The following is a 19,903-nucleotide window of genomic DNA, read 5'->3' on the forward strand; positions in this document are numbered from 1 at the left end:
ATACAAATACCCCAGATCATGACACTGCCCCTACAGGTGTATTTGATCATAATACTTCCCCCACAGGCACCCCATATCATAACACTGCCCCCACCAACACCCCAGATAATAGAACTGCCCCTACAGGCACCCGATATCATAACGCTGCCCCCACCAACACCCCAGATAATAGAACTGCCCCCATAGGCACCTCCAGAACATACCACTGTCTTCCACAGACACCCCAAATCATAATACTGCACCTATGATTATAACTCTGCCCCCACAAAGTTGGATGCTGATTATAATACTCCCCCTGTAGGCACCACAAGACATATCACTATCCCCAGAGACACCCCAGATCATAACACTGCCCCCCACAGGCATCCCAGGTTATAACACTACCCACACCTATGTTCATAATGCTTTGGGGGCAGCGTTGTGATATGGGGTGCCTGTGGGGACAATATTAAGATTCCCACATTTTTATGTATTTACCTATCGCCGCTCTGTAACAGATGAATGAATGTCAGGATAGGCGTTGCAGGAATATATCATTTAGGCCATTTCCCATCATGGAGCATCCCAATTTCCTGCACAATTGTTGGAGTGTTCCTCACCCATAATTCAATTCTGTGACCAGTAACACTTAGCGGAGTACCGTGCACTATGTTTGTGTGTTTTCATAGCCCTCGGCAGCCATTAAATCTTTCTTTGTGTTTGCTAATCTACGCTATAAATGTATTGCCATGTGCAGAGCTTTGTTTTGGAAACGCGACCACTTAAGTGTGAGTACGCGCGGCTGCGCCCAGGAGGTTCAGCGTCCTTGGCTGCGCACACTACAGAAAGCTTTCAGCAACTCGAAAGCGGGAAATCATTGATGGAAAATTGATAGGTGTAATGGATTGCAAGGAGCCGCACGCCGGAGAGGTTTTGGGACAATAAAGTTTGTTTTTCTGGCACCGATTAGTATCAGTTTTATGTTATTGCTGCTTATTTTTCTCCAAACACTTCTGTACATTAGGAAAGTTTATTTCCCCTCTGAAATAAATGAGCAAATGTTTCTTCATGCATGTTCCCCAGCTCTGTGTACATTCACTCATCCATTCATTCACTTATTCATTATTACCTTCTTTTTGTTATGTTAATGGCTTTAAGTGCAATCTTACGTAGCAAGTGAAATCAGATGGTGGAAAGGGAATGCAAAGGAGCAGAGGCCACAACTGTGCTGCAGTCAGTGGGCCTGATTTATGAAAGCTCTCCACGGCTGGAGAGAATACACTTTCATCAGGAAGCTGGGTGATCCAGCAAACCTGGAATGGATCTGGTGCAGGATTCAAAACATTTGTTAGCAAATAGCAAATTACTTTGAAGAAATCCATTCCAGGTTTGCTGGATCACCCAGCTTCACTGATGAAAGTGTATTCTCTCCAGCCGTGGAGCGCTTTCATAAATCAGGCCCAATGTCTTCCCTCTCTATCACCAGGATTTATTTACTAAAGGAATGTCGGCTGTTCACATAGCAAAGAATAATTCACTTAGATTAGCAAATTGGCTATTGTTTGCAAAGGGTATTATAACCACATTTACTGAGCTAAGTGAATTACCTATGCAAGGATCATTCATTATACATTCACTGCCAAAGTAATACAAAATGATTGTGGGTTGGTTGGAGAAGTGTAAGTCCTGGGTCATGGATAGGTTCTCTCTTCTCATGTCTCAGTTTATTTTCTCTTGCTCACTTACTCTTCTCCCTTTCCCTCTCTCTTCATATCCTCTTCTTCTTTTCTCTCGCTCGGCTTTCTTTTTCGCTTTTCCACTTCACTCTCTCTTCTCTCAAACACCTTTTTCACCTAATTGCTCTTCTCTTTTTCTTTCTTTTTTTTTTTTTTTTTTTTTTTTTTTTTTTTTTTTTTTTTTTTTTTTTTTTNTTTTTTTTTTTTTTTTTTTTTTTTTTTTTTTTTTTTTTTTTGTTCCCTTTTCTTTCTTGCTCATGTACTCTTTTCTCGCTTTCTTTTCCTCACTCTCTATTTTCATATTTGCTCTTTTTTTTTTCTCTCGCTTGTTCTTCATTCTTCTCTCTTTCTTTTCACTCGCTCTTCCCTTTCTCTTGTTTTCACTTGTTTTACTTTCCCTTCCACGCTGTCTACTCTCACTCTAGTTCTCACATTGCTCTTCTTTATTTTCTCTTCCTTTACTTGTTCTTAACTTTTCTCTTTCCAACACTCTTTATTTTCTCATGGTTGCTCTTCTCTTTCTTTTTCTCCACCTCTTCCTTGCTCTGTTTTTTCTTATTGTTGTTCCTCTTTTTTTCTCTCTCTTGCTCATTTATTCTCTTCTCGCTTTCTTTTCCTCACTCTCTATTTTCATGTTTGCTCTTTTTTTTTCTCTTGCTTGTTCTTCATTGTCTCTCTTTCTCTTCTCTTCACTCGCTCTTCCCTTTCTCTTGTTTTCCCTTGCTCTGCTTTCTCTTCCACGCTCTCTATTCTCACTTGCTCTTCATTCTCACATTCGCTCTTCTTTCTTTTCCTTTACTTGCTCTTTCCTTTTTTTCTTTCAAACTCTTTATTTTCTCTTAGTTGCTCTTCTTTTTCTTTTTCTCTCACTCTTCCTCGCTCTCTTGCTTACTCCTGTTATTTATCTCCCTCGCTCTTTCTCTTCTCTTCCTTTACTCGCTCTTCTCTTTACTTGTTTGCTTCTTTTTCTTGTCTTTCCTTGTTCTTCGCTTTCTTTTCTTCACTCTCTATTTTCACATTTGCTCTTTTTTTTCTTTTGCTTGTTCTTCATTGTCTCTCTTTCTCTTCTCTTCACTCACTTTTCCCTTTCTCTTGTTTTTACTTTCTCTACTTTATCTAATTGCTCTTCTATCTCTTCCTTTTCAACTTTTGCGCACTCTTTTCTTTCTCTTCTTTCCTTGCTCACTCGTTTTCTCTTGCTTGCCCTCTTCTCTCTGTTGCTCTTTTTTTTCCTCTCCTTTGCTTCCTCATTCTCTTCTCTTTCCTTGCCCCCTCTTCTTCCTCTTCCTCATTTTCTCTCTTTTACTCACTCTTCTATTTCTCCTCTCTCCTTCCTGCTTGCTTTTCTTTTCTTCTTCTATTTTTCCTCTCTCTCTTCTCTCTCTTTCATGTCAGGCCACCTAAACACCTTGTTCTTTTTGTATGCAGTCAGGTCTTTGTACTACATAGCTGTTGGAAGTAGATTGCTCTGCCATATTGTAATTTGTATGTTCATTTTAGGAAGCAGCATGCGCTTAGATTTTCCATCTATCCATCACAATGCTGCTGTTTCCACCCAGAGGCACTGCAGGAAGTCTGCTTAACTGACAGCAGTGGGTTAAACCGCGATTAAGGGCCCATTTAGACGCAAATTGCTACGTTGGGACGACATTCATTGCAACACGTTTTTATTCTTTGCACTTTGGGGGAATCGGCAGCCCATTATTTTCCATGGCCAGACTTAAAGAGGAACTAAACTGAAAAGTGCCTAAAACAAAAAATTACCTTTACCTTCAATCAATCAGAGCAGTCGATCAGTTTCGGAGGTCTCTTCTATCAGGTCCCGTGTCTACCCGGTATTTAATGTACAATGCTGCGTAATATGTTGGCGCAATAAATAAATCCTGTTTAATAATAATAATTACTCGGTATCCGTATCTGAGCCGGCGCCATCTTCGCCTCTTCTTCCTACATCACCCAACCCAGGCCCGAGATCGGGTGAGGTAGGTTGGAATAAAAACTTGCCGATGTCCCTGCGCATGCCTGAGATCTGCCAGTTTTTCTCTTTTCACCACAAGGCTCCTTCTGCACATGCCAGAGATGCTCGAGCATGCGCAGAAGGAGCACCCAAGAGCCTCCTGGGATGCGTGACGTAGGGATCTCAGGAGGCTCTGCGCTCCCAATAATTCTCGATCGCCTAGGCCAGCGGTCGGCAAATTTTTTATGGCCATTAGGCTATTTATAGGGGGGGTGGGAGCACACTAGGCTGGACCCACCCCAATGGCTCCGCCCACCACCAGGTAACCCCCCTGAAGTGAAATCTCTCTCCTCCGTATGCATTGCGGAGGAGAGGGATTTACCTTTAGAGAGCTTTCCCTATTTAGCACAGCGGCAGAGGTATTTATCAACACCAACCATGGTATATAGGGGAGCAAAAGCAAGGGGGCGGCACCGGAGCTCCGACGGCTCCAGTACTTCTTAACGCCCCTTGGTTGATCAACCGGCAACCTGCAGCTCCGGAGCCGCGGGTTGCCTGCCAGCATTAGGCTGGATCGGCCAGGGGCCGTTATGCCGGAACAAACTACCAGCTTGGCTGTATCTGGCCTAAAGGCCGGAGTTTGCCGACCCCTGGCCTAGGCAATTGAGAATTAGGGGGCGGTGATGCGTCATTTAAAAAAAAAAAAAAAGAGTGTTGCACTTAAAAGAAACCTAAACAAACAGAATTTTTACTTAATATAAAAGAATTGTCCACCCTTTTATGTAAAGTGAACTTTCTGAGCTTAGGTACGCTTTATTGCACCGCATTGATCCAACAGGGCGGCAAAGGTGAGCTGCATTTCCATGTATGGGAATATTCCAGACTCCCGGTGCCTTTTGATGTCCGCGTTGCATTTAATGTCCGGTCCAAAGGATGTGAGGAATCATGGCAATTGTTTCCTCCTCCGGCCAGTTTTATTGCTGATCTCGCGTGTTGCCTTCCGCTGACTAAAAGTGGGAAATTTTTGGGAGAAGGTGTCACCGAGCAGGTGGGGGGAGGAGGAAATGAGTCATCGCATTGTTTTGCCTGTTGCATGTTAAAATGTCTTCTGCTGCACGGAGGGATCGCTTTTATGGTGTCCGTATTTTTTTTTTTTTAAGGATTTCAAAGTTTTTTTTTTTTCCTTTATGTTTTTTGCTGTTTTTGCGCTATTTTTTCTTATTATACTGCACAGCAAATTACGCCATAAGCCTACAAATATTATAATAACATTGCAGGAAATAATATTCATCAGGGCAATGCTTGCTGGGGTACAAAAGGCAATACCCTGGGGGATCTGTGTATGCCTGAAATATGCCACTGCTAGAGCTGCTTTGTATGATTAAATATTGTGATTTTCATCTCCTCCGTTATGGTGTTCAGATAGGACTGACTGCCTCCTGAATTGTGTATTGTTGCCCTAATATGAAACCGTCCTTGCTAGATGACCCGTAATAGAAAGTGATAGAAAATCCAAAATGTTGAGTGGTCACCAGAACAGGAAGAGATGGGGAATCTTCCATTGGGGACACTTGTGGTGATTACTATGAAGAGAAACTGCATCACAAATATTTTGGAGAGTGGCATGGTCACAGTCTATGTTTACATAGTTGGTGGGGCCCCGGGCCCATCAAGTGGTTAATCAATTCAGCAACAAATAAGCAAACACAATACAATGTTCTTCTGATGCCAGTAAGCCTCTGATGGGGGAGGCCGCCAGGGAGGTTTAAGGTCTAAGTGGTCCATAAATATTTAAAGCAGGCCTGTCCCCGACACACAGCGCAGGCAGGCATTGTGGGAATTGATGTTCTATTCAGGAAAATGCAGTCTGATGTTCTCTGGATTGACTCTCTTTATCGACATCATGGTCATTGGCTGCTTAAAGGAAACCTCCGGGTAAAATTTTGAATCTCCTATTGAAAAGGCAGCAATTTTCCATCCTGACCCTGGCGGCCTCACTGCGTCTTATAGCGCTTGGTCACATGGACCAATTAAACTGAATGTATAACCTGCGCCACCTGCAACTACATCGGCATTGGTCCATAGCAGGTAAACGGTGCAAGCGTCTGCCTAGTCATTGGGTTGAATAGACAACCAGGTGCAAGCAGCATCTTGGAATTGCGGGATCTACGGAGTGCTTGAGGGATCTGCTGCAAAGCCCCCGCTATGATTGGACATTCTTATTTATTAGAAAGCGCATAGGGTGGTGAAAGATCGGCTTCTGGTAACCGCCTTGTAACTGCTCATAGTTCTGCGCTGTGCACCAGTCTTGCATTGCAGTAATTGTCGCTCCTTGCTGCATTCCCCTTCTCCCGGTATGTCCATCCCCCTTCTTCTGCATGCCAAGGCTTTAGGGGAATGTAACAAATGCATTTCTTTAAATGCTGCAAGGGCCGATCTGATCGCCAGTCTCCATGCAGCCTGGTAACCCGGCGGTGAAGCTGCACCGGGCACCTTAAAAGGTCAATCAACCCAAAACTGAACACCGCCTGCCAGGATTAGGATGTAGCCCTTTAATTCCTTGCAAACAATAAAGCTTTATCACCAGAAGAAGTGACGGGATTTGAAGATTTATAAACCAATGCTGATCTTCTTCTGGTATAAATGACACTCGACTAATTCCTATTGGCCTGGGATGTCAGGGACACGCCCCCGAGGACCAATGCTCACAAGAAGCAGGATGAATGCTGTTGGGCATCATTCAGAGTGCAAAGTATTCAGCAGACATTAGAATGAGGGCATTGCACTAAGGGGCACTTTGTTTTATATATGTAAATTGGGCTTTTTGCCTTTTACTGGCTGCATGCTTGTTTAATAGGCAGTGCAGGGGCACCTGTTTGGACAGACAAGTTATCAGTGACAAGCTTGCAGCTGTGACCTTTGTGATGCAGATTTTAGGCAGGATGGATTGGGGGCCCTGTGATGCTGAGGTGGGAGGCTGCAGCATTTGGATCTTATAAGCTGAAGCAAAGTGTGGCACTGCACAAGGGCCCCAGGGCCCTCCTTAGCCGAAAGGGGCCCCACAGGTGCATCAAGTCAATACAGTAAGGGGCCCTGAGTAAGCACAGGGGCATACTGTTGGCTTTGTCTTCCACTGCCAATAATATGGGCCCTGTCCCTTTAGGTACAGTGCTGATGAGCGTCTGAAATAAAAACTGTGATACCCTGTGGCAGCCAATCACATTGCAGCTGCCAATTTTTTCATGAAAATAATAATGCAAATTGTATGCCAATCATTTGGGGTCCTAGAACATTCAGATTTTTTTTTTTTAAACACAGCTGCAGCATTTCATGATGTATAGCAATTCCTAAAGCGTGGCCGACGCGTTTTGGGGGAGATGGGGCTTCTCCTTCGTCAGAGCTTTTTATAGTATTATAAATGTAATTTTTGGGGACTGGGGGCAGTGTGAGAGTGGGGACTAGTGGTCTCAGTCCTTGTGGACTGGCTGTGTTGGTGTAAGTCGGTGCAATCCTTGGGAAGAACTGGTGTAAATCCTAGGGACTCAGGGCAGTGTAAACCCTGGGCGCTGGTGGTGGCCATGCAAACCCCGGGGCCTGGCATTGGTGGTGCAAATCCTAGGGACCACTGGTGTTAGTGTAAGCACCATCAATGCCATCTCTATAAGACATCTGACCCCCATTTCTTGTCCCCATGTTGCATGGGCAGGGAGCACTTTTGTGATGGGGTGCATTGTGGTATCTTTGGCATCGCCATTCATTTAGAGTGATACCCTTAGCCAACGTGGCATTAATGCGTTATAGTGACCCGCCATGCATGGTAATGCACTTATGTCCCTTGGAGAAAATGGTTGCTTTTTTTGTTTACCTTGACAAAAAGGACAATTTAACCCTTTCACTGCTGGCAAAAGCCCACTGCACAGATCATGTTAACATTTCAGCTTTAAACTGAAACTCCGAGTTCTGCTTTAAGCTAGAACTGCTTTAGTGTTAGCAGCTGTTTGCCTTTCATGGGCTGCAGCAATTTTTCCTTTTCAACTATTGATTTGGCAATAACATTGTCATTATTGGTGAGTCTGTGTATGCCGAGGGTCATCCAGGGTCACCATCTACTTCCCGGACTGAGGCAGGGTCCCCTCCGCCTGTGTCAGTGTTTGTATCAACCCTTATATAATGTACAGCGCTGCGTAATATGTTGGTGCCAGGGGTGTAGTCGTAAAAAAAGAAGAGGGGGCACGGTAATAGTGAAAGCTATCCATGGCAAGCACGTAGGGGAGTGCTGGGGGCATGCCTTAAAAAAGTAAGGGCACGGCCTGCCTATACGTGCCCACCCCACTACACCCCAGGTTGGCGCTATATAAATACTGTTTAATGATAAAAGGTGTCGGCTCAGATATGTGAATTCCGGGGTCTGTGCAGTTCTTGGTTATTTTCCTATATGTCTTAAGATGCGTACACACTTCCAATTTTTATCGTTCCAATCGAACGACGAACGATCGATTGGGCAAAAAATCGTTCGTAAAAAAGTAACCAACGACGCCGACGAACGAGGAAAGTCGCTGGAAACGAACGACCGGACCGACGGATCGGATTGGACGACGATCGTTGAACATCGTTCGTGTGTACGGTCGTTCGTTGATCGTCCATGTTCAGAGCATGCGTGATGAACGAACGTCCGTTCACTTTCCTGTCGTGCACATAGTTCCTCTATCGCTTAAACGATCGTATCTATTGTGTGTACAATATCTACGAACGATCGTGTCGTTACCTCTATGTGCAGGATCGGTGCTATACGATCGTTCGTATATATCGTGCAGGAACGTTCGTCGTTCGTTTTCCAACGATAATAATTGGAAGTGTGTACGTAGCTTAACACAGATCAGCTTCTGCAGCTTCTCTCCTTGTGATTGTTACAATGTTGCAATCTCTGGGAAAGAAGAGATGAAAATTTTCCTGGAATTTCTTTTTTTAAAGTTTGTGGTGTCAGATGTGCAGAAGGCAAACCAGGCAAACAGAAAAATGCCGCTGTGTGGCCAAGAGAGGCAAATCACACATCTGCCTGCAACTGCATTGCAGATCATGCATGGCCAAAATTGACATGCTGCTTTTAGGAACCGAGCTGTGATCTGCTGCAAAAAGGGTCTCAATTTTTCCAATTCACTTGATTGGGAGAGATTGGTACCGTGAGCTCTGCGGCTATAAAATGGCCCTCACCTGTCGGCCCGTGCGGGATCCGTTCACGTCCCATTGGCGGCTGTGATCACTTCTTCTGCACTTTTGCCACAGCAGAGACACGGATTGGCTGCCCTAACTGATTGGATCCCATGCTGTATAGAAGAGACTCTTTGGGAATCTTCCAGGTCCATGTGTTTCAATGGCAGTAACTGATCCCCACGGGGGAATGTCAGATTTCCTGTTTTATAAATAGATCCTTTGGCTTTGTTCTCCGGGTAAGATCAGGTTTTATCGCATGGCCTTGTGAACCTTTTTGCTCCAGTAATTATCAGATATCTGACCTCCTCTTGGCACTTTATGGTCCTGCATGGGCGGAATGCACATTTTATTGCTCATCTCCTCAGCTCCACATTTGAGAATGCAATATCCGCCTTTTGAGTTATTTTGTACCGCTGGAGAATTCCAGCAGCTAAGTACCGGAATGCCATAAGTGCCGGGGTAGTAGGTCAGCGCAGTCCGCCTTTCCACGGTCGCTGCTTTGAAATGCATTTTATATTTAATCTAATGAGTGCATGGCGGCTCTGCATGGTGGAGGGGGGATTAATCCCTTTTATCTGCCCTGGCAGGAGAGATCGCATCAAACGCTGCTCTTGGCCCCGGCCTAGTCACAGATTCATTAACCCAACCTTATTCTGGGCGATGGAGAAAAGAGCTGTCCACGGTGCTGAAACCAAGCTGGAAGTCTGAGACAAAGAAATTCTGTTGTATTTCTTCTGGATCATAAAACATAGCGAATCCCAGGAACACAAATTTCATATATATAATTCATATATTATTATCAGTCCTTAGATGCGGTGCTGCGTTTGTTCCTGACAATTACACACTTCCTGTCCAAGGGTGACAACGCCCACTTGCAACATCTATAGAGGAGCAGCGTTGTCACCCCAGGGCAGGAAGTGTTTTAGGATTACCGCAATTCTTTCCATTAACGGCATCCATATACAGACAGAGCCCATGAGCAGGACTGGATTTAAAGAAGAAGGGCAAATTGGGAAATTGCACGGGCTCCCACCTTCTCCAGGTCCCCAATTGGCAGGGGGTGCAGGGAGCAGGAACGCTGCATGAGTTGGGCTCTCCCTGCTTCATATTTGTCTAAGTCTCATTCTATTTCTGAAAACAAGAACCCTCTAGCTGTGATTTCTGGCAGGATCTATAGATATTTTTTCTTTATATATAATATAAGGTATATTTAACATATCAAAAGGCAGGAAGTTTATGGTTTGATAAGTTTTGCATAATGACATGACGGGTATACAGAAAAGGTTTTTTTTTTAAACTTTTTTATTTTCACCTAGGAAATGATTCCCCTGTCAATTCCTCTGAAATTCGCTGACTCTCTACACTTCTCTTCTCAGTTCCTACTAAAACAATGACTCGTTCTGCCACCTAGTGGGCAATTTGAAAAATGCACAGCTGTCACAATAAGAAATGCTGTGTAAGTGAAAATTATGAACGAATCTTATAAATAGAGAATAGAATTATAAATAGAGTCCTTTCGTATCCTCACATATTTCTCCACTGTAACTGTAAAAGGAGCTATGGATGTTAGGTTTTGGATTTTAAATATGTCCACCAGTCATGTACTGTCTACAATGCAAGGAGACCCAGTGATGCAGAAACCTTTGCAGCAATGTAAAACACATGTGTGCTTTATTAATTGTTAATGTGTGACACCATGCGCTGCATTTTAAAAATTGCATGTTGCATATTTACTGAGCAGAGCTGCATTTTGCAGCCTAATCAAATAAATGGGCTGTGCAATGCATTTGCATTTTCAGATTCCTGTAGTGTGAACAAGCCCAGATTTTCCTGTTGTGTATTTTTGTTTTTTGGGGGTGGGGTTGACATTTGGTGGATTTCAGATGTGATCCTTGTGGACAAAACACAGTTTCTGGGATTCCTAAGAGAATTATTGCTGCTTTGCTGGCTCGTTGCAATGTCTTAATAGGATTGAGGTGGAATTCTTTTTGTGGCTGTTTGTTCATAGTGGCTGCTTTTTATTGCGAATAATTAAACAATAGATGCGCATTAGGGCTGGAAAACCTCACTTTATATAACAAAAGGCTATTATTGGGGTTTTTTTTGTTCTTTTAGACAGATTCTGCCCCCTCTGCATCCCAAAAATAATAAAAAGCAGCAAATTCTGCAAAGTGCCAAAATTCAATGTCAAATCGCAACTTTAGGTTCATTAAAAAATAAACCTTTTGGAGGAATGAAGAGGACAAATAAAGCCACCGGTCAGGCTATATATTGCTGGCTTATTAAAAGGGTCACAATAAAGCTTAGAGGGGTCACATAGCACCCCTATGTCAGACATGCAATGAAGGGGCCCTGCTCAGTCCCAAACATTGCAATGTGATGTTATTGCGATTCTTTATCAAGAACTTGGATGTTGCAACAAGATTTGTGGGGTGCTGGTGACTCACTGTATGGAAAACGCTGGTTGACCAGCCGGCTGTTGTTACTGACAATCTTAGCCAGGGCTGATTTTAGGATGGGATAATTGCCCTGACCTCCTGCCACCTCCAAGACCCCAGAGTGCAGGACTGATTTTGGAGAAGGGGGGACAAACTGGGAAATTGCACCTGGCCCCCATCTTCTCCAGGTCCTAAGGGTGTGCAAGGAGCTGCAATGCTGCACATTTGGGGTCACCAGTTCATATTTGCCCAAGCCCCCATTTTGTCCAACCAGGCCCCCATTCCTTTCCCTAACCTTAAGAGGGAAGGGGGCAGATACAAAAGACACAGGTCTTCATGCCCTAATGCATCATTTTTGGTTTTAAACGCAAGCACCTGAATTTGTATCGGCCTCTTGAAATTGTCTGTGACTGGGATAGGGAGGGCAAACCAGACAAACAAGGAACATGCTGATTGGAGAAGAAAATTTAATGTGCAAAGGGATTAACCTCATCAGTCAGCTGCTGCTCTTTCACTCTGCATTCATTCAGCTGTAAGTGAAAGGAAGACAGGACTGAGACCATTTTTGTGTCATCTGGCTGGCAGCTGTGTGCAAATCTCAGGACTGAATGAACAAAAATGCAATTCCTTAGGCAATTTATTCCCTTTCAATTCGCTCATATTTGTTTCTTTCCTATTCATTTCATACTGTGGCAGCTGTGCACTTTTGGTGATTGGCCACTAGGAGGCAGAACGAGTCATTGCTTTAATAGGAGACCTGTAGAGAGATAGGACCATTTGTCAGCGGATTTCGGAGAAATTGACTGGGGAATAATTTATAAATAGAGCCCATTGTATTCACGTTTAAAGCAAAATGACTTTTAAATTACCATGTTGAATCTGAGATTTTATTGGTTGGGTGTACAAGGTGGGGGTAGGGGTCTGTTCGATCAATAAACCCCCATGCTTGGCTAGGATCAATGTACCGATCTATGACACCGTTGGGTGGTCGGGCTGCTCTCCTACATTTATGGAAATCTCTGTTTTCATTGTTGGCTTTCTCTCCAGCTGTAATGTCACAAATTCTGGCCCTCTATTCCTTGCGCCCCGGCACGCTCCATTTTATCAATGCGTTCTTTCTTCGTGTGCGGCGCAATAATCGCACCACTTGTTCCTGAGATGGTAATGACACAGCTGTAGAATGGAACTTCCACCCCCCTCCTTATCCCATTCACTGCCGGCTCTGGAGAGGAGGATTCTCATTTGGGAGCACAAAGGACGCTTTGATGTTTAGCAGCACAAGCATGCGACGGCTTCGCCCACAAATGGGCGCATTTTTACCATTTCTGCCTCGTTGCAGTCCCCGGCTCATTGCCCTTATGTGATAAGAGGGAGCGCAAAGTGCTATAAACTGGGTTCACATTGACATTTATGGGGGTCCCCACTTCTCTTGATACATCCTTCATATTATTACATTTAAAAAAATGCAGTGCCAGGATGGTGGGGGCCGCTCGTAATGGGCACAGCAGGTGTACAGACCTGGGAACTTGGCATAAGTGGGGCTGAAGTCACCCATAATGTGCACAGGGGGTATACAGCCCCAGGAACTTGGCGCACGGATGGTGAAAGCCCCTATTATGGGCACAGCAGGTGTACAGACCTGGGAACTCATCACTTTTGGGGTAAGAGTCCCCTATAATGGGCACAACAGGGGTATATACTGGACAATGTCAGGATGGTAGGAGCCCTTCATTATGGGCACAGTGGGTATACAGACCCAAGACCACAGTGCTGGGATGGTGGTGCCATAATGGGCACAGAAGGTGTACAGATCCCAGAAATCAGCACAGGATACTTGGGGGCCCCTCATAATGGGCACAGCAGGTGAATAGTCCTGGGAGCTCATCACAAGTGGGGTCCATAAAGGGCACAGTAGTTTCATAGCCCAAAGACCTTGGCTCAGGGCTGATGGGAGACACCTAATGGGCACAGCAGGTGTACAGACCTGGGAACTCAGCACTGGTAGGGTCAGAGTCCCTTATAATGGGCACAGCAGGGGTAGGTACCCTGGACAGTGTCAGGATGGTAGGAGCCCTTCATCATGGGCACAATTGGTATACAGACACAAGACCACAATGCTGGGTTGATGGTGCCATAAAGGGCACAGAAGGTGTACAGATCCCAGAATTCAGCACAGGATATGCGGGGGCAGGGCAGGTGAACAGACCTGGGAACTTGATATAAGTGGGGCAGAAGTCACCCATAATATGCACAGTGGGTATACAGCCCCAGGAACTTGGCGCACGGATGGTGAATGCCCCTTATTATGGGCACAGCAGGTGAACAGACCCGGGGACTCAGCACATTGCCCTCATTGTCACAGAACTTTTCTCAACACAGATCTCTTTGTGTGGCTGAGAACCTCATGGGTGGGGCCATTGATTTGGAGTGACCCCCGAGGAGCCAAATTGCTCCAATTTAAGTTATTGCAGACCAACAAGACAGTCTTCAAGATCTGTTAACTGGTGCTCCCAACACTTTTATCACACCTCAATTAAATGCAGGGGCTCTGTTCATTTTTGAACTACCCCCATGGGCAGGACAAGTCCCTGTTGCTTATTAGGTATTGCCCTAAATTTAGGAAAAAAATTAAAGCCTGTCCTTTGTTCTAATCCTCTAAGTCGAGTTCTACCTAGGAAACCTTCACATGACCTTTGTATGCTCTCATTCCACAAGGTGGTTTCCTGTTTGTTTGTCCGTCAGCTCATGGTTGTTTATTAGCACAGATGCATAGATTTGTTTTCAGTTCCAGTATCCTGTATTCTTTGTTTTTCCAATAAATATTAAATGTTATATATTAATAATAAATAATTAATGAATCCCAAATGATTTCCGGCTTTCTGTTGATTTGATAGAAGTGACAGCTTGCTTTGCTGCTGCCTTTGTCTGATTGAAATCTGTATGATGATAACATGTTACAATGTTTCACATGGAAAAAGAAGATTACAGCTCTACTTGGATAGAAGACTATGCAATAATAATAAACAACATATCATATTAAAGTGAAAACAATGAATTTAAAAATGGTTTTAATTTTTATCCTAGCTATAGTAAAAGGAAAATTGGCAAGACCATTATACATTCTCGTTAAATTATCAAAAATGTGTGCATAGCTCCCAATTAAAGCTCCACTCATCATTTTACTATCGCGATTTACTGATACCATGTGACCAATTCAGAATTTTTATGTCCTGGCATTTCCTAATCTTCTGCTTGGTGCTGCCCAACCCTAGGTCATACCGCCCTCTGGTGGTAAGAAGCATGTATTGCCATAGGAAACAAATAAAAACTGCAGATTACACCTAAAAAACTAATCAACACCTTTTACGTGAAAAAAAAATATTTTATGGCATCATTTACTTAAATAAAACCTTTAAAATTTCACAGAAGCTTTAACCTGTTAATGTTCTTTTAAAAGAGATTTTCAATCTATTTTGCTTCTCTGCTTGATAAGAATCCTTGGTGAACGTGCCATGCAATCCTTGTTCAGGCACTTCCTGTTATAGGGTGACAACGCTCTGTCCCTGTGGTACAACAATTCACCTGCCTTGTCACATGGTTTCCAATAGAGAGTTTTAGCCTACAACATTGCACAGATATGGTCCACTGTTGTCACCACCACCTTGAGAAATGCTATGTAGATATCGCTGGATTTTTATCCTCTATTGTCATGTGATTTTATTAACACCCTAGAATGACCCCGAACCATCCCAAAAAAAAAAAAATGGCTGTGGTAACCGCTATAATAATTCTTTCACAGGTTGGCACAAATTGGCATTACCTGATTCTGACAGTGGAGGTTCCCTTTGTCGTAAGACAAAAACAGTCTGAGGTACGGGCAGGCATAAGGAGGTGCAAAGTGGCCCTAAACCCTCCTCAGCTAACAGGGGCCCCAAGTAAGTTCAGCAGGCTGAGGCTCAAGTTAGTTCTCCCCAGGGGCCTACTGTTGTCTGTGTCCACCACTGGACTGAGGTTAAACGGAGCACGAACCTACGAATCCTTAAAACAATATAAAGTGAATACAAATCCAATGATAATCAAAAGCATAAAAAAAGTAGAAATCCAACAAAGAAATGAACCTTAAATTCAGCCAAATTGGACTTCACCTCCCATATCTTCTCCCACTACGGAAATCCAACGATTCTCCAGAATGGCAATACCCTGAACTAATCCTGGTATTCCCAAAAAGATCCCATTGTATTCCACCCAAACCCGGAAATAAAGAAATTTCTAGTGTAGGAACAACAATAAAACAATGTCATGTATATAATACATCACTCACAAGATCCACAAAAGTCCCAAAAACATTCACATTCTCCCGGATGCATTTTAAGGAATATGACTTCTTCAGAACCAAAGTCCGTAGTTCTACAGGGAATCGCCAATAATAATGGTTTATTGGAATCATCATATAAAGGAATACAGAAATCCAGCAAAGGAAGGGCCCCTGCAGGTTATATACAGGGAGATACCAGGGGCACCCATTGTCCAAATGGAGTGTTAGGAAGTTGGTTACTTTTTATGTGTTGGATTAATATTGCATAGTGAACGTTGTATATCGGATTTATATGAAGGATAATGATGTAAGGAGAACACTGCGTTATTGTGGCTTCATTTATTTATTGGGATTGTATTACACAATGATGTTTGTTGCTGCTTTATATTCATCATTGTGGAGGTAGTTATTGTTGTGCATCAGATTTATATATATATTATCTATAATGTGTAAATATGTATATGTGTGTATAAATAAATGCTTTAGGGACTTTATTTTTCATTTTTGTGCAAAACATTTGTGATCCTGTAATTTTGCAAATACATTTCCTACATTAGAAGTTTTTTTATTTCCTGAGTTTGGGTGGAATATGATTTGGAAGAACATTTTTGGAAATACCAGGATTTGTTCAAGGTATTGCTATTCATTAATTCATTAGAATCATTGGATGCAAAGGAATCCACGCGACTCTTTAAGGGAAATAAACTTCAAGCTGATTTCCCTCTTCTGTAGTGGGAAGTAGGAGGGGAGGTCCAATTTCGGCACCTTTGCTGTGTTGAAGAACAAGGGGATGACTTGTTGGATAATAATAATAATAGTAATAATAAATGGTATTTATATAGCGCCAACATATTATGCATCTCTGTAGATTAAATAGGAGTTTTAAATTAAATAGGATTAAAAAGCAAATAAGAGACAGGTACAGACAGTGACACAGGAGGAGGAAAGGACCCTGCCCCGAAGAGCTGACAATCTAGGAGGTCAGGGGAGCAGCACACAATAGGATATACCTTTATTATATATATATATATATATATATATATATATATATATATATATATACACACAACATACTGTTTTCTTTGAGAACAGATTTCATCCTTTTTTTGGAGGTTAGAGGAAGTTGATGACACATAATGACGGGAATCGGAGATATTAATAAGTCCCCTCTATTTATAACAGGACACAGACTCATTTTAGTTCTAACTGTTGAACTTTTGAGGCTTAATATTCTTGCTGCAGCTTTTTTTTAACAAGGATAACTGAGACTTTTAAGCTGCGTACACACTTCAAATAATTATCGTTGGAAACGAACGACCGTCACGGTGGATCTGATTGGCCGACAATCGTTCCCTATCTATCGTGTGTACGATCATTCAGTGATTGTTTCTGCAGTACACTTTCTCCTTTACACGTCACTTCCTGCATCGTTCAAACGATTTTATCTAGTGTGTGTAAATTATTGGTGAATTATATTTGACCGATCGTATTGTTACAGCACGTACAGAATTGTGCACAATACAATCGTTCAAATATAATCGTGCATAATCGTTGATCAGTCATAATCGTTTGTTTTCTAATGAAAATTATTGGAAATGTGTACCTAGCTTTAGGCTGAGCCGATATAAACCTTTAAACGTTCCATATTAATAAATGAATGATTGCAGAAGTTTAAAGTTACCTTTTGTTCATGCCATTGGGAAACATGTGTGCAGCTTCCTATATCTCATCGCATTTACATTTGCTACAAAGTAATAAATATTCAATCTGACCACTGATAATGGCTGTACACCCAATGGTAACATATAAGCGATAACATATTGGTGTCATTTTTAATACCTTTCAATCTGCAACTTTTTTTGACATAATTCGTTTAATAGGATCCCCTGTGATTATCTATCTCCTCCAGTCTTGGAGAACTGTAAATCAGACCTCTTGAGTTGTCATTCTCTCCTTGTCTGGATATGTCTTATAATAAAATGACATTCCATCCCCGACTCCTAATTGTAGTCACCACGTCACAGGGGTTTGCAGTGGAGAAGATTTGGCACGATGATGTAGGAATGCAAATGACAGATGTGGTCCAGTGTGGCTACCATTTGGATACCCACCCAGAGAAATGCCATGAAGCCGTTGCTGAAGTATGTAGACGGGAAATGGCATTGGAAGAGACTGTAGGGGGCGCTATTAAGAAGTTCCCAATAAGAAAAATGAAGGACGACATTACCCATGCTGCTGCAATTGGTCTGGCTTGTCATTGGCGAGCAATGGTGGTGCATTGGATTCTTCCTGCCGATCTTTCTCCTGCAATAGATTTATATAACTGTATGGTTGGTCATTCTCTTGCAGACCAAGCTGCAGTTCATATTCCATTGTATACATCCTCCTAACACCTCTTTCTTCTCTCTTACAGATGGCCCCCTTCTGAGTGAGCTGTCGTGGCCGTCCTCGCTGGCCGTGGTGGCGGTATCCTTCTCTGGACTCATCACCATCATCTTCCTCATGCTGGCCTGTCTGTGCTGCAAGAAGGGGGACATCGGATTCAAGGTGAGGCACCTACATATCCCTAAGAAATAACCCAGGGCTGGCTTTCTGAGGAGTCAATAATGTTAATGGCCATATACTGCTTTAGGGGACCCTACAATATAAAATAAGCAAAAAGTACATATTCTTTTTTTTTTTTTGAGGATCCTCATGAAATGATGCGTGATCACCGCTCCATGCATAAGTAGCGTATGCTCAGTCTGATGTGCGGGAAGTACTCCTAGGGGGCGTGTCCATGACACCCTGAGCATACAGGAAGTAGGTTGGACGAGGTTGCTTATCCTTTACCCCAGAAGTGTAGAGACCCCTAGTGGCAAAAAAGACCTGCAGAGGACAGAACAAGAATGAGTTGGGTGAAATCCCTACCTATAAAGTTGACACCTGAGTAGGTCTATTATTAGTTGTTCTGGAGTCGGTTTCTTCTCGGATCAGATCCCAGAAATTGAGCCATCCGTGTTCTGGGCTGACATTGCTTTACCTATCATTGACAAGTATAATAGACCCCAAATTATATCGTCCAGTGCCTGGATTGGCTGATCTTTACTATACATGTGATGGACTGCTATAGTACACCAAATATATGAATTCTGACTTGGAATTTCTAAATCCAGTTGGATTAGTGAACGGATCTGGACTTATTTTTTGTGTTCTGAGCCCACAGATATCATTTATCTATTATATTATTTTCCCATGAAATTTACATTGGATGTTTCCCACATGGCACATGGGTGGATGGTGGGATCGCCATCACCGGTATTTCCAAGATTCTTCTTCTTACCAGTCCTATGGAATCGCTTTCCCACTGGTGAGTCCGGGGACTTCCCTGCCCCATCGGTGTCCATAGGCTCGGCATCATTCCAGGCCAATATGGGAGGAATACCATAGGTCAAATTTTTGTTTTCTTTTTTACCATCACCATTTATTTGTGATCACTGGAAGAATGTCTCTTACATTGTTGACTATTAGGTAGAATGTCACCCTTCCAGGAAAAAAAATAATTGCTGTTAAACTGACCTGAGAGTCGCCATTGCTCAAGAAACCCCCAGCAACCTCTGCAGGAACCTTGGCTGGGAAACACTGATATGCCATAATTCCTGACTCCTGCGCAGCTTTGGGTTTGGGAAGTTGTGTCCATGTTTCTGTGTTCCTTTTTCTTTTACATTCTGTATTATATAATATAATTAAAAAATGCATCAGGATGGTGGGAGCTTATAATGGGCACAGCAGGTGTACAGACCTGGAGTCTCAGTGCAGGGATGGTCGGGGCCCCTCATAATAGGTACAGCAGACCCAGAACTACGGGGATGTAGTATATAGCATATAGGGACAAATATTCGCAGTAAAATGATCTCTGAGCTTCTGAAGGTTCGGTTTTGTGCTCCAACAATCTAAAAAAATAAATAAAAGTGTAGCTTGCTGCATTTTCTGCATTATTTATGGAGTGCATGGGAAGGACCCCCTGTCATTGCATTGAAAACTGTACATCAGCACTGAATTCAGCAGTCTTTAAACACGAAGGGACAAAGTGAGCAATGCTAATCTGGCCGCCAATGTTTAACACTGGACCCATATCTGCTGACCGCCCAACTGCAGAATAATCTGAGCCTTCTCAGCCCTCTAGGGCCACACTATTTCATATAAACGGGGCATTTGTGAACCAAACCCCACTAAATGTACTGAAATCCCAAAATGTGTTCAAATCCCGGCCCTCCAGGACTGGAGT

General features: G+C 43.0%; 1 protein-coding gene across 3 annotated transcripts in view; it reads left to right on the plus strand.

Moving 5' to 3' along the window:
- Nucleotides 1–19,903, plus strand: part of AATK (apoptosis associated tyrosine kinase) — a 57,514-nt gene that overhangs the window by 3,379 nt on the left and 34,232 nt on the right. For all 3 annotated transcript variants that reach the window (XM_072403503.1, XM_072403504.1, XM_072403506.1), the window contains exon 2: nucleotides 18,050–18,183. In XM_072403503.1, the coding sequence (XP_072259604.1) occupies nucleotides 18,050–18,183 (134 nt within the window). The remainder of the gene's footprint in view (nucleotides 1–18,049; nucleotides 18,184–19,903) is intronic.

The sequence above is a fragment of the Pyxicephalus adspersus genome, chromosome 3, assembly GCF_032062135.1.
Source record: "Pyxicephalus adspersus chromosome 3, UCB_Pads_2.0, whole genome shotgun sequence".
Lineage (NCBI taxonomy): Eukaryota > Metazoa > Chordata > Amphibia > Anura > Pyxicephalidae > Pyxicephalus > Pyxicephalus adspersus.